This window comes from Myodes glareolus, chromosome 19 (assembly GCF_982192425.1).
Source record: "Myodes glareolus chromosome 19, mMyoGla1.1, whole genome shotgun sequence".
In the NCBI taxonomy this organism is placed as follows: domain Eukaryota; kingdom Metazoa; phylum Chordata; class Mammalia; order Rodentia; family Cricetidae; genus Myodes; species Myodes glareolus.
In genome coordinates, this window is record NC_142044.1 from 35,988,789 (window position 1) to 36,003,131 (window position 14,343).

The window sequence follows — 14,343 nt, forward strand, 5'->3', positions numbered from 1 at the left end:
TACTCAATTCCTCTGCTGGATGAGGGTGCCTTGTGGTGGGTACAGGATCTGTGGTGAGGCTGGGAATTGGTGGGGCAGCTGAGATCATGATAATTGTTTGTGTACTGGGTCTATTAGCATGGTATTTTCTGGGAATCTCATATGGCTGCCTGGCTTTCTGGGGCTAGCTGGATGAGTACCTTTCAACCTGGACACGATCAGCCCTATTTACCTGGGTCAGTCAAGAGCGGGGGATGGCAGATTCTGCTGGGCCAGGCTGGCTAATGTGACTGCTCTCTGGTAGTATGGGGTAGGGCATGCCTCTCTTGGCCCAGGTCCAGGCTTCCAGGGCCCATTCCTCTCCCTAGCACCAACTACTGATTGAAGGGCCAGGCCTCTGTCTGGGAGCCAGGCTTGGAGCTGGGTTCCCAGCAAGGCAAGGCCTCTAGGGATTCTGAGAACAGGAGTTCAACAAATTCTGCTCCAGAAGGCTTCCAGGGCGATGCAACCGCTGCGGGTAGGTGTGGACTGACATCTGTCTCCATTCATGTGCTGGAGAGTACAGGGTTCCTGCCTGGGATGCCCCAGGACAAAACCAGGACTCTGTCCTGTGGGTGGAGGCGGTGAAGCCTAGGAGAGGATCCTGCTGGGGAGTGCCCTGGAAGGCTGCAGTTGCCTTGGAGATGAACTCATGTAGAGTTGGCTCCTGTCTGTTGTGTGACTCTGGAGTGTGCCTAGGTTTAGTTCCTCAGTTTCCTCAGCTGTAGGCTGGGGGGAGTGGCTCCTAAGGTGAAGTGAGGACTAATGCCGGGCACACAGTAGCTGCTCAGTAAATCCATGCGAAGCTGGAGATCTGGGAGGGGTCCTCCAGGCCAGTGGCCCTTCTGCATCTGCCTAGCAGGATGCAGAGAGGGGAAGGCAGGCGGATCCGCGGTGGTCCTACCCTTCCTCCTTCCTCTTCCTCTGCTGGCCGCGCCTTTGTTTGCCCGGCCGGCGCGCTATCTTTAGGCAGCAGGTGCGGGAGCCGCTGCGAGTCGGGTCGCCCGCCGGTCACCGCCCCCCACGTGACGCCGGGCGCTATAAATAGCTGGGCCGCGGGCGCCCAGCATCCGCCCGGAGCCGGCGCCGCTGCGGAGGGCGCGCGCGGGTCCCGGCCCGGCGGCCGGCGCATGGACGCGGCCGCACTCCTGTGGGCGCGGGTGAGCCGGGCTGTGGGCGGCGGGGACCCGGCCTCGAGGACACTCCCGGACCCTACCCCTTACTAGGATGGGCTCTATATGGGATGGTGGCTCCTTGGCGGGCTGGGTGGGAAGCCCCGCTGAGGTCCGGGAGCTGTGCGCCCTCACCACACCCTACCACGGGTTCCTGGGGTCCCCAGCCCATCCACGAGCAACCTTACCTGTTGTGACAGCGCAAAGCCCTAAACTGCGACCCCTGACTCCTAGTGTCACACAGGGTCCCATTTAGGTCTCTTCTGAAGCCAGATGCACTCCCCCTCCATCACTCGAGGGTGGAGCCTCTGTGAACCTCTCTGTGCCTTCTTTTTTCCCCTGGGGTTCAAGTGTTCCCAATTATTAGTTGAGAAAAACCTGTGTTACTGGAGGGTGGGTGCTGGCCAGGGTCCAGAAGGTTCCACGCCCTTCTGGCCCATGTCCTCGTCTGGCAAACAGGGACAAAAATGGGTCTTGAAAAACAGGCCAGTTCTGGGAGCAGCAGAATGCTTAGGATACTGCTAGAGGAGGCTGGGAGAGGAGGGCCTGTCAGAGAACTGTCCAGACCTTAGTCGGGTCCATAAGCATGAGGATGTGGTGGCTTGACTGAGTGCCTGGACCCACGGTGGTGAGGCAAGGTGAGCTCTGTCATCTGCTTTTACTGGGAGCTGCTGGGCTAGGGGATGTAGGTGGCTGGGGAGTCCATGAGCCTTGGGTCAGGTCTGCTAGAGTTCTGGAGAAGCCCCCTCCTTGTTCTCTGGACCTCTCAGTCTCATGAAGTGATGTCAAGGGAAGGGCTCCTTTTGGGGGGGGGGGCAGCCACCATGTGGTTGAGCATGCTGTGTGCATGTTCCTTTGCCCTCACTTGGGAGTGTGGCCCAGATTGCAGTGGACTGTACAGCGAATTGTAAGATGCAGTCCAGCCTGGAGACACCGCTGCCTGGATCCCTGACCTTCATCCCCTCAGGCCTGGGGTGAGCATTGTAGGTGGTTCAGGCTTTCTTGGCCCAGAAGACCAGCTTGTAACCATGGGTAGCAGAAGTAGACCATGACTGTTGCTCTTAGGGCTTCACAGCCCCTCCCCTCTACTGCAGTGGATAGGTGCAGTCAGCTCTACAAGAGCCTGCCAGTGTTCTCTGGCTTCCTGGGGGCCTTCTCTTTTCTTCTGTACACACGAGGGCATTGCAGTGTGCACACATGGGATGCCCCTCCCAGGAGGCCCAGGTGTTTGTGTCATAGCATGTAACTCTCCTTGCTTCTACTCGGCCTAGTCGTGGCTCTGCATGCGTAGGGCTGGCCAAAGCAGGCCCCACAAGGTGCCCCCCACAAGGGGCCCCCCACAAGGCGTGCTGCCAAACGTATGGCAAGGATGAGCTGCGAGTTGAGGCACTGACCTGGCCTGGAGTGCTGAGCTGTTACCAGATATAGAAGGTGGTGAGTGAGGAGCCTGTGCTGCCTGGAACAGCTGAGCCTTGGACGGTGGGGCCTGTGCTCACGGCTTGAGGCAAGAGTCTAGGGGCCTAGGCTAGGCCCTTCCTGCAGCCAGGCTGAACATTCCAGGGCCTGCTTTGCCTGGTGGGCAGCTGGAGAAGTGGGTGCCGGGGCAGAGGGAAGAGGTATGGGCAGAATTCTTCCAGGTGGGGGTCCTGGAGGGGTAGAAGAATGATGGGTGGGGTGTGAGCTGGACCCGGGGACTCAGGCTCCACACTGGGTCATAGCCCAAGGGATTGTGGTGCCATCTTGTTCAGCCCCTCACTGTGTAGGTGGGAACCATGTCCTGAGATGCCTGTGATGTGCCCAGGGTCTCCCAGGCCCTCCAGAGAGTGACAGGGGCCTAGCTGCTCTTTTGGGCCCTTGTAGCTAGTACATTTGGAGAGGGAAAGGATGGGATGGAAGGGCTGATGCCCTCCAATTGCGTCCTTCCCCCGGTCCCTGCTACAGTGTGACCCCCTTCCTGGCTACCTATTTTGTCATTTCCTTGGCATGAGCCTGGCAGCTGGCCTTGTGGACTGTGGTATCTTGCATGGCAGAATATCTTGTTTACCTCTAGTGCCTGGCAAGTCCCAGAAAGGGGTGGCTGTGGGTGGAGATTACAGGAAGCCTAAGGGGCAACAATTGAGGCCACTCATCCCCTGTTCCTCTGGCAGTACCCATTGTCCCCGAGACCTACCCTTGCAGAACGATCTGAACTTGTACATTGTGCTGTGGCTTGCAGTCCCAAGAGAAGGGCCCTGTCCTCATGGGCTGTGAGATGGGGGACCAGGCTTGGTGGCCTGGTTTCTGTTGCTGTGGGTGTACGCTTGTGGGGTTCTCATTGCTCCTGGGGTGAGCCCTGATACCCTCTTCACCCTGTCTCGGTGTCTGTGTGTGGTTCTCACCCCAGGGGCCTAGGCAGCCCTGGTAGAAGCTGTCTGTTCTGTGTTTTCACATGGAGAATCTGAGACCCAACAGGAACCTCCCATTTCTTTCTCCCCTCCCATAGACTGTGCCTTCTGAAGACCAGTGTGTGATTGATGGAGGGACTCCAGGAAGGCAGCTCTAACTACTGCCGTTCCCAACATCGTGGGTGCTGCTGCTGAGGAGGCCCGTGCCTCTGTGGCCCTCACCATTGCCCTTGCCTCCCAATGGCCTCTGCTGCCAGGCCAGAGGCCAGCACTGCTGCCTGAGCCCGCTGCCCCTCTCCAGGACTTGCCGTTCCCTGATGGGGTAACGTGACAGACGCCCCGGATCACAGGCTGCCTGCCCACCACAGCCCAGGGCCGCCAGAGTTGGTTAAGTTCAAGTTCATTTTCTGTTTGGTCCTGAGTGCTGGGTCCAGACCAGAGGGAACTCTCCTCTACCCACCCATGCAGAGAGGGTGTCCCCAGCGACGGCCCCATAGAGGACAGTGTTCTGCGGCCAGAGTTACCAACTTGAAGTTCTCTTTGCTCAGTTTTTTTGGTTGTTGTTATTTTTATTTTTGCCTCCTTGTAACTACTCCACTCTGAGAGACAGGACTTTGAAGCTGCCCATTTTACTGGGGGAGGGGGTTTTCTTTCTTTTCCTTTTCTTTTTTAGAATTGGGTTTTGTCTTGGAATTATCAAGCACCAGGCAGCTTTCCTCTCCTCCTCCCAAGTATTTGCACAATATTTGTGCGGGGTGTGGGGACGAGGTTTTAAGAAGGTCTTTTCTTTTTTTGGACAAGCACGGGGATCTCACTGGACTTGGTGTGGGGGGTTGGGGGACCCCCCGTGCAGCCCTTGCTGGCTGGTCCTCTCTGGGTTCCCGGAGGAGGCATGGCTCGCATGAACCGGCCCGCGCCTGTGGAGGTGAGCTACCGAAACATGCGCTTCCTCATCACGCACAACCCCAGCAATGCCACCCTCAGCACTTTCATCGAGGTGAGTGGGCTACCGGGGCTGGGTGGGTGTCCTGGGTGGCTTACGGTGTGATGGGTGCTGGTGATCTGCTGGGTTTCCTGGAGGTCTGGCCGTATTCAGGCTTGTGGGCTCTGGGCATTGGCTAGGCTGTGGTTGTCCGGACCCTGGGTGACCTTGGCCTCTTTAGAAACTGAGCAAAAAAGAGGTTTGATGGGATGAGGGCTGATGGGGAAATGGCCTGGAGACAGGCAGATGGAAGATGGGCTGGAAGGGCTACCTCATGGCTAGTCCAGCCCACAAGCTCAGGCTCCAGGGAATCCTGGGGAAAGGACAATGACCTCTGCAGCTGAGAGGTGACATGTGGAGCGTCTACCCATGTCTGTTGTCTGTAGCCACCCTCACTCCACCTCAGGTATTGTTTTCAGAGTCAGACCGTCAGCATGGCCTCACAGGGGACCCTGAGCAGGGCTCCTGCTGCAGACCTGGAATTGCTTGCGGAGAGTCTGACGCTGAGTGCTGGGTAGTTTGTGGAAAGGACTTTTGTGGTTTTAGGTTCGTAGTCCTCTGCTGTGGCATGGGCTTGTGGGCATCAAAACAGGATAGAATGCATAGAGGATGGCAATGGACACCCTATGTCAGGGAACGTAGGCCCTGGACACATAGTTGGGTGCTGTGCCAGGGAAGATGGCTCCTCTTACTGTTGAGAACCTTGAGATAACAGCAGAGCTGATGAGGGATTGGGGGAAAAAAGCCCCATGAGAGGCCAGGACCAAGGGCTCAGTGTGTGACCAGGATGAAGTTCTGGGTGTGATGAGGATGAAGGCTTAGTGACCAGAGTGAAGAAAAGGGGTTGGAGTATGAGGAGGATCAGGGCTCAGTGTGTGACCGGGATGAGGGAGGGTTTGATGTGTGACCAGGATGAGAGCTCAGTTTGTGACCAGCACGAGGGCTTCCTGACCAGGATAAAGGCTCAGTGTCTGACTAGGGTCAGGGGTCAGACTGGAAGCAGGAAGAGGACTCAGCGTGTGACCAGGATGAGGTTCTACTTTCAGAGCCTACCCCTCTTGCAGCTGAGGTGTTGAGTTGATAGCTGAGTTACTAGCAGGACCCAAGGAGAGACTAGAAAAAAAAGTACTGAGTGACTAGGATGGGGGCTCAGCGTGTGACCAGGGTGAGACCAGCAAGTGAGTAGAATCGAGGCTCAGTATATACTAAGGTCAGGGGTCAGAGTGTAAGCATGATGAGGGTTCAAGGTGTGAGTAGGGTTGGGACTGAGTCCTGAGCTGGGTGGTAGCTTTCTCTTTCATGGACTCTGAGGTCCCCGTGGTCTCTGAGGCTCCCATGGTCTCTGAGGTCGACACTCCCCCGTTTTCCTTGCACTCTCAGAATAGTAGGGTCCTGGCCTTGCTGTGTCTGGTGTTCCCATCTCTTGGCCAGCAAGACCCAGTCATACCTCACCATTCCCAAAATACCCACTGGGAGCAGGTAGGTGGGGGTTGGCCCTGCTTGTGGCTGTGGGTATAAATACCCCATGTTGGCTGTGAGCTGTGTGAACTTTCCTCTGAAGGGATGGGGCTTCCCCAGTGGTGTGTGGTGCCACCCTGCTGACTCTGAGTCTCCAACCCTTGAGGTTTGCTTGCTGGAGACTCCAAAGGGCCTTAGCGGAACACACTCATGCAGCCCAGGAAGGGAGGGCCGTGCAGATGCAAGGGGGCTACCTCAGGCCTGGGCCACCCTTCTGAGGACTGAGTGACTTTATTGGAGAGCGAGGCCTTACTGCTGAGACCTTTTATCCTGGATGCTGCAGTGGCGTGGGGGACAAGATGGGGCTGAAAACACGGTGCTTGAACATTTTAGTGAACACAGGTGGGCTCCTTAGCGTCTCCAGATCGGACAGGGGCAGGTGACCCAGAAGCACCAGCAGAAGTTACTCTGCCAGTCACTAAGCCTTCAGGCCCACCTGCTGGTTTATGAAGTCTGCTCGTCTCAGAGGAGGCAGTTTGAGGGGACACCTCTGCTTAGGAGCTCCAGAGGGGCAGACCTTTTGGGAACTCAGCATGGGCAGAAGCTTTAGGCTGAAATCTGAACCACCTGGTCTTTCCCTCTTCCTACCCCAGGACCTGAAGAAGTATGGGGCTACCACCGTGGTGCGTGTGTGCGAAGTGACCTACGATAAGACCCCTCTGGAGAAGGACGGCATCACCGTTGTGGTGAGGGACCTGTAGCTCTGGGCACTGTGACTGTCTGGACAGTAGATTTGGGGCTCTTCACTGTGAGGCTAGGTCCTCTGCTGCCATCTGATGCGTCCTGGGCTCTCTGTGCCTGAGCTGGTGTTTGAGGCAGATGACTCTGACAGAGTCGTCTCCATGGCACCCACCTTCCCAGACTAGCCCCCCCGAGGTCAGGTTGCACATGCTCAGTGCTCTTGACTGTAGTTTCTAAACACCTGGCTTGTCTGTGTTGGAGCCTGTAGGTCCTATTAGGTGGGTGCTCCGAGTCCATTGGCAGCCTGTAGCCTCTGTGTGGTTCCTTTATGGAGCAGTTGAGGCTTGGAGTCAGATATTCTCTGAGACCACAGCTAGAAGTAGGAGGGTACACATGAGGAGTGGCCTTCCCTAATGGTGCTGCCTCCCCACCTGCTGGGTATATTTGGCACTGTGGATTGGGGTTGAGCCTTGCTGGCTCTGGCTGGTGAAGATGGAGACCCTCTTGTTCAGATGAGGTAGGGCTCAGCAGGTGCCTGCCTGGCTCCCCCGCCGCTTCCAGGGCCCTCTATTCAGCCTCTCATCGCCTGCCGTGTGGGAGCCTGTCTCCTGGCAGCAGTGAGTCCCAGGAGACCCTGTGCTGAGGCCATGGGTAGGGATCCTAGCTGCTGTTTCCTTGGCGTCTTGACCCTGGGGGCTGAGAGGAGGAGGGGCAGCCTTGTAGAACTGGTCCTGGTGCTTGGAGGGTCAGAGCAGAGTTAGTTCCTGGGCATAAGGCCTCTCTTCTCAGCGTGGAGTCTGAATGAGTCAGGCCTCGTGCAACAGACCCAGACTGACTGTGCCGAGGCCCTGGGGTCCTGTCCTCGACACCAGAGTGACCCTGGGCTACTCCTCCGTGAGGACCGTGTGTTGACGGGGTCTCACATCCTCTGCATGGCAGCTGGTAGAGGAGGGAGGAGGTTGGGTCGCCCAGGCCTGGGAGGACTCCTGCTGTGGATCCTTTCCTGCTGTGAGATCCTGCAGGCTGTTTTGACCCTCAGGGGCCTCTCACAGTGTGGGTGTTCAGGGGAATGTGAGACAAAGGCCTGTCAGCATCTCAGTACGAGGTTCCCTAGCCGACCTCCGTTCCTCAGGAGAGACTTGGGTTAGACTCAGGACTCAGTCTTACTCAGCCACGTAAGCTGGTGACCTCCAGAAGCTGCCGAGAGGCAGAGAGACCCCAGGAGCGACCCTCCATCAACTAGCTCCTGCAGACCCATGCTGGTTCTCCCTGGAACCAGTGGGTCTAAGTCTGGACTGATATGCGATGGGTCTCACCTCTCTGTCTTCTCCACACTATGCCCCAGCATACCCTGGGGCTGGAGCCTTCTCCATGTGGGCCCGCCTCCCTCTCCCTCCTAGAGCCCTGAGGGACAGGGGAAGGAGAGCTAACACCCACAGGGGAAGTCCTTAAGCATCTTCCTCCATAGGATTGGCCCTTTGACGATGGGGCGCCCCCTCCTGGCAAGGTGGTGGAGGACTGGCTGAGCCTGCTGAAGGCCAAGTTCTACAATGACCCGGGCAGCTGCGTGGCTGTGCACTGTGTGGCGGGTCTGGGAAGGTGAGTGGTGGGTGGCGCTCCTGGCCCCGTTGCTGCTGGGAGCTCAGCTTGTGCTTCTGTGGTCTGCCTTCATTGTTTTGTGAGTTTGGATGTGGACCACATCCACTTGACCTTTTTGAGGCCCCGGGTTCCCAAGCAAGTCCTTTCCCAGCCTGGCAGGGAGGGCTTCCCGCTCGGATCCAGTCACTGTAGCTCATGCAGCAAAGACATATTGGTCACCCAGGCCTGACCCCTGTTTGAGGAGAAACAGCTGCCCACACTAGCTGGAAAGGAGCCAGGCGAGGGAGCATCCCCGATGCGCCTACTGCAGGAGGACTGGAGGGCAGGCTCAGTGGCCAGTACGCTCATCGTTCTTTTTCTAGTTTAGGCACAGAGAGGTTGTTCACACGGCCTCAGGTTGCACAGGAGGGGCCAGGGGAACCAGACTAGAGCAGCTAGTTGAGCTGTCTGGAGTCTGCATCCTCCATGGGCAAGCGGAGGGACCTTTGTCAGGTGGCCCGAGGCAGGGGCGCGATGGGGTATGGGGTCTCAGATAACCTCAGCTCTGCTTGTTCCCGCAGGGCTCCGGTGCTCGTGGCTCTTGCCCTTATCGAGAGCGGGATGAAGTATGAGGATGCCATCCAGTTCATCCGACAGTGAGTAGCCAGTGGGTGGGGATGGCACGCAGGGCTCTATGGTGGATCTCGGCAGCTGGGCGGGGCTTAGGCTGTTGGCCTCTCCTTGCCCCTCACCTCTTACTTCTGTAGCTAGGTCCCTCCTCTCTGCCCCTCCTGGCTGCTCCCAAGCCGGTACCTCCTTGTGGTATGGTAGTCTTCCTGGAGGACCCATCTTTCCGATCTTCCAGGCAAGGACTGAACAGTTGATGCTGCAGCCCTAGCCTGTGCGTGTGTGTGTGTGTGTGTGTGTGTGTGTGTGTATGTGTGTGTGTGCCATATCCACTGTGGATATGTGTACGGTTTTGTGCTGCCTGAAATAGGCACAGCCATCTCTTCTCCCTGGGCAGGCCCTGTAAGACTGTAGCAGTATGGGCCTACTAGCCTGCAGGCATCCTTAGGGGAGCCTGGACTATACAGATGGGTACGCAACCTAAAGAGCTACGCTTAACACAGGCACATAGCTCTGTACCTTGGTACAGCCCTGCGGAGGTGCCGGCTAGCTAGGGTGAGATGCGCCCCCCAGCCTCTCCCAGAGCCCCAGCTTAGCCTACTTCCTGTGGGACTATCCACTCCAGTTCCCCCAGAGTCCCACAGGGTCTGAAGTTCCCTGAGGGAAAGCAAGGTGTCCAAGCCAGGCTTACTGACCCTCTGTCCCTGTCTGCAGGAAGCGCCGTGGGGCCATCAACAGCAAGCAGCTCACCTACCTGGAGAAGTACCGGCCTAAGCAGAGACTGCGGTTCAAAGACCCACACACGCACAAGACTAGATGCTGTGTCATGTAGCTCAGGCCCTGGCCCTGTCCACCCGTTACTCCCGTGCCTCAGTGTGTCTGTGTCTAAGGAGCCCAGTGGCTGTGTGTGTTCCTGCTCTGTCCCCGTCTGTGCCCACGGCTGTCCCTGGACCTCCTGCCAGTTTCGTCCAGCCCCTCCACCCCCTGCCCAGGCCTTTCCCTGGCCTGTGGACCACAGGTGGGTGTTTTTAACCACTGGGCCCAGGGCTTCAACGGCGCTGCCCTCACCCTAACCTGTTTTCAGCACCTTTTGTTACCAGATCCTGGGCCTTCAGGTGCTCTGGACTCTCAAGGCAATAAATCAGGAGCTGTGGATGTGTGTGAGGAGTGGTGCAGAGCCCAGGAATGGGGTTTGAATCTTGGGAGGCCATGGTCCCCTCCTCTGCGGTCCTGGGTAGTGTTGCTGCTGTGTGCCTCCCTAGCACCCTCTGGTGGCCATGAGATGCTCTGCATCCTGCCTTGTCTCGAGAAGTTCTTGACATTTCAGCCTGGATCCCCAGCTCCGGTTGGTGACAGTTTGGGGGTTGGAACTTTAGAAGGTGTGAGGCTGAGTCACCTCTGTAGGACAGAGTAGGGTTCACTTGGAACTTTCAGTGGCCTCCACTCCCCTGCCCCATGCCACCTGTGAGATTAGACCACAGTGGCCGCCAGCCTGGGAAATGACTTCCACGGCTCAGAGGAGGAGGAGGAGGGCAGGGCAGCAGAGTGGTGTGGAGTACGTTAGATCTGAGAGTGTGGGAAGACTGGGGGCCTGTGTAGGGCCTGATCTTCCTGCTCTCGAGTTCTGAGCAGTGATCTGGCTCTTAGCTGAGGAACGGGGACAAGGAGGGACAGGGCTGGCTACACATGTCATTGTGGATGTGCTGTCTGTCCTTTGGCATTGATACCGTGTATGGATATAATCCTCAGGCCTTTACAAACCTGTCCTTTCTGTGCCTCTAACAGATCCAGGGCCCCTCTCACCTGCACTTATCACCCGCCTTGAACCCTTCCCTATTCAAGCCCCTCATACCTGCCCCATGGCCTCCCGCTCTACCTAGCTCTGGACTAGGTCCCAGAAACCTCAAGGGCCTGCCTGGAGCCCCAGCAATCACTGTTTCTGCCTGTCCCAGTCAGGCAGGCCTTGTGGCGAGGTGCAGCCATTTGGGGGTGTTCCTTTCCCAAACTCAGTCGTGGTGGCCTTGTGTGTGCTGGAAACTCACGACACCTGTGGCATGTTTGCACAAAGTCACTGTTTTTTTTTTTTTTCAGTCTGCCATCCAAGTTTTCCACATGATGTCCCTGCCCCAGGGGGGACATAGTCCAGGAGCTGGGAGATACGGGCCACGGGGATCCCCTCAGGTGAGGGTGTGTGTGCAGGGTCTACCTGACAGGTTCCATAAGACCTGGGGGATGTAGCCTGGAGCACGGAGGCCTTTGGGTGGTGGGCACAGAGCCCGAACTTGGAGGGCTAGACAGAGGGTCTCTTGCTGTAGCTGGCTGATCTAATGGGAATGACAGGCCGTCGTGGGTCTCCTGAGCTCTGCCTGAGAAGGGATTCGGGGGTACTCTCAGGGAGTCAGGCAACCTCTTTTAGACAGTTGCAAATTTGGGGGGCCTACAGCTGAGGCTGACTGCCTTGCTGGAGGAAGACGCTGCCTTGGGATAGGGAAGCCTGCTGGGGTACCCTTCCCTTCCACCTGCTCCACATGCCCTGTGGAGCTCTCAGCTGGGGACACTGGAGACTTTCCTCTCAGGCCCCACTCCCAGAGAATGACCACGCTCAGCTGTGGGCACTATGGCCTCGGCTCTGGTCACGTGGAGTTGATTCCACCCCTGAGCAGTCATTAGTAGAGTCTATCACAGACCTTCGAGTTGGTCTGCCCCGCCCCTCCTTGTCTGTCCCTGTCTGTGCCTCTGAATCTTGCTAGTATCCTCTAAGGACTTGGCTTGGCCACCGCAGAGGGTCCTTGTGGCAGGCAGGAAGCCGGCAGCTACTACGCTTTTTTTGTTGTTGTTGTTAAATCTAGATTTTTCTTTCAAATGGAAAAATGTTACACAACCCAGCTCTATGGACAGGGTTGGGGCAGGGCTGTCCCGGGGTAGATGTGCAGGAAGAATGGCTCAAAGTCACTTCTTGGATTCGACTGACACCTCCCGAAGGAACGCGAGCTGTCTGGTGGCAAATTCCCGGATGCCAGGTTCCGGGTCTTTTTTGAGTTCTTTAAAAGCTTCAAGAGAAAAAGGATAAGTCAAAAGGGATGCTGGCCTGGGAGCAACCTTCCACCCCCACAACGCCCGTTCCGTCTGGGTAGGGGGATAAGAGGGTTCTTTCCGTCCACTGGCCAGCATGGAGTGCCCTGGTGGGGTGGGGTCTGCTCAGGAGGCCTGGGGCCTTGTCTTTGCCACCATCTGAGATAGGGATGCTGCAGGAAGCTGGGAGGAGTGGAGACGGGCCCAGGGTAGGGGCTGCTCACTGGAGAATAGCAGCCTGGTGTCCATGTCGTTTACCATCTGTGACACGGCCTGGGGTTGGTAGCAGGTGGTGTATCCTGTGCAAGACAGAGAGCCACGGCTGCTGGATGCAGGCTGTTCTGGCCCGGCCCCAAAGAGCTTCCAGAAGCCCCCAACTCCCTAACCCCACCCCTTCCTCTGCTATGGTGATGGGTGGGCAAGGTGAGTGAGCCTGGCCCATGCTGCCCACCTATAAACAGAGCTGCCCAGGTCTTGATGTGGCGGTGATGGCTGTGCAGATAGTTGATGGCCTGCGACAAGTGGATGCTAAACTCCTCCTGGCTGTGTGTCATCTGGCCAGAGGAGAGCCCACCCGTCACTGCCAAGCGCCTCGACCCCTGCCAGCCTCGCCTCCCTGGGGAGAAGAGTCCGTAGGTGGGCAGCTACCTCAGGTCCTCATTACTGACCCTGCACCCTCGCCCCTCACCAGACAGGTCCAGAGGAAGTGGCGGGCGCTGAGGCCACTCTCCCAGGCCAGTGTGCAGAACAGGGTGTGCCGTGGCTGCCAGCGGAGCAGTACGGCACAGCGGTAGAAAGTGAACTTGGCCTGCTGTGGGGAAAGCCATGGGAGGGGTCACCCACTGCCCGTGTGTGGCTGAGCCTGGGCTTCCCACTCCCTGAGACCACAGCTGCAACGGGCGGGCACCTCAGCAGCCCGCTGTGCTGATGTCTGGGAAGCTGCTCCTACCCTAGGGTCATGGTGCCCTGTGGAAGGTAGGTAGGGACTCAGCTCTGTCTGGGCTTGTTGGGGAGCTGGCTGCTATTGTCTCCTCTTCAGATGATAGGGAGTCCAGGGAGCGGGGCACAATAAAGAGGGCTCTGTCTGTGTGTCAGCAGGTGCACTGTGTGCCTGTGTCCCAGCATGCTCTGCTCTAGCCGGTAGACCCACATGGGAGGGGACAGTGATCGGGAAAGCCCTGCAGATGGTCAGACCTTCTGCCGCTGCCCTCTGCCCCACCCTCAGGCAACCCGATCTGGCCGCCCTTGTCCTTTGACCAAGATGAAAGGCTTGCAGGTGGGCACTGACCGTGACAACGGCTGGGCATTGGTCCTTCAGGTGTAGAAGCAGAGGTACCATACTTAGGCACACCTGGGGCCGCAGGCCACTCAGCTCCTTGTCTGCTATCGTTGCCACCAGGTCCCCAAACAGTGCCATTGCTGCTGCTCGGACATTGTCCCGCTCCTATGAGGCAGGGGCTTAGCGAGGAGCCAGTGATCCCCAGCTTGGAGCCCCTACTTCCTTGGACTTCCTCAGTCAGGCTCAGAGCCCCAGGGTAAGGTCGGTACTCCTCCCGTAGATTTAGAGGAGGGTCAGAATTTCTCTCAGATAAGGTCTCAGGACATCCTCCCATAGAATTGCCCTGTCCTCTGGTGCCCACTGTTACCCTGACAACCAGGACCATGAAGGCAGCTAGGTGACTGGGACCTGCCCGTGTGGTTTGTAGTAGGCCAGGACATAGAAGGGTTGGACAAGTAAGACTTGGCACTTCAGCCATGAGGAGGCGTGGAGCACTTGCTGGTGGACATCTGGCCAGATCTGGTGCACTGTGGCCTCACAGCTCGGCCCACGGGTTCAGTTCCCCTGGGTTCAGAGTCAGGTGCAGTGGGAGGGCAGAAGGGGTCCTGAAGCACAGGGAGTTGTTGGGAGGGCCCAGGGGGCGAGCCCAGCTGCATCTGTCTTTATTCTTACGTCATCAAAGAAGTAGCGGGTGTTGATGGAGATGCAGAGACTCTGGGCACCTGCGCCCTCTGTGCCCAGGCGGTGCAGTACGTCTGATACCACGCCCATAATGCCCACCACCGCCGCCTCGTTGTTCTGGAAGAAGCCATTGAGGAAAGCTGGCAGTTGACCTCTGAGCAGGGCTTCCTATGGGGAAGGCAGGGGACGGTGGGGGACAGGCTCAGGTCTGGCCCCTTCACCTGGCTTCAGTTGGGGTACCCGACCTGAGTTTCTGCTGAGGCCTTGCCCTTGAGTCCCAGGTCCTTATCCCTTCCGGGCCCGGGGCAGCTTTTTCCTTCCTCTGAGCCCCACAGGGGCTTCACTCCCATG

The 14,343-nt window shown here is 57.8% G+C and overlaps 2 protein-coding genes across 8 annotated transcripts in view; one reads left to right on the top strand and one right to left on the bottom strand.

The window, feature by feature from the left end:
- Window positions 1-10,113, top strand: part of Ptp4a3 (protein tyrosine phosphatase 4A3) — a 32,832-nt gene extending 22,719 nt beyond the window's left edge. The window contains exons 1-6 of one of the 3 annotated variants that reach the window (XM_048457417.3): window positions 1,093-1,178; window positions 3,673-4,571; window positions 6,668-6,760; window positions 8,224-8,354; window positions 8,915-8,989; window positions 9,675-10,113. In XM_048457417.3, coding sequence (XP_048313374.2) covers window positions 4,467-4,571; window positions 6,668-6,760; window positions 8,224-8,354; window positions 8,915-8,989; window positions 9,675-9,792 — 522 coding nt within the window. In that variant the 5' untranslated portion in view covers window positions 1,093-1,178; window positions 3,673-4,466 and the 3' untranslated portion in view covers window positions 9,793-10,113. Of the gene's footprint in view, window positions 1-1,092; window positions 1,179-1,387; window positions 1,829-3,672; window positions 4,572-6,667; window positions 6,761-8,223; window positions 8,355-8,914; window positions 8,990-9,674 lie in introns of those variants that run through there. The other 2 variants (XM_048457418.3, XM_085678891.2) reach the window with 2 other exon arrangements.
- A 904-nt stretch (window positions 10,114-11,017) lies between these two features.
- LOC125415218 (maestro heat-like repeat family member 5) overlaps window positions 11,018-14,343 on the bottom strand; it is an 82,425-nt gene continuing 79,099 nt past the window's right edge. For 4 of the 5 annotated variants that reach the window (XM_048457414.3, XM_048457415.3, XM_048457411.3 and 1 more), the window contains exons 25-30: window positions 13,984-14,160; window positions 13,321-13,476; window positions 12,721-12,843; window positions 12,484-12,586; window positions 12,257-12,331; window positions 11,018-12,010 (exon numbers count right to left, since the gene is read on the bottom strand). In XM_048457414.3, the coding sequence (XP_048313371.3) occupies window positions 11,910-12,010; window positions 12,257-12,331; window positions 12,484-12,586; window positions 12,721-12,843; window positions 13,321-13,476; window positions 13,984-14,160 (735 nt within the window). In that variant the 3' untranslated portion in view covers window positions 11,018-11,909. The remainder of the gene's footprint in view (window positions 12,011-12,256; window positions 12,332-12,483; window positions 12,587-12,720; window positions 12,844-13,320; window positions 13,477-13,983; window positions 14,161-14,343) is intronic. The other variant, XM_048457413.3, reaches the window with a different exon arrangement.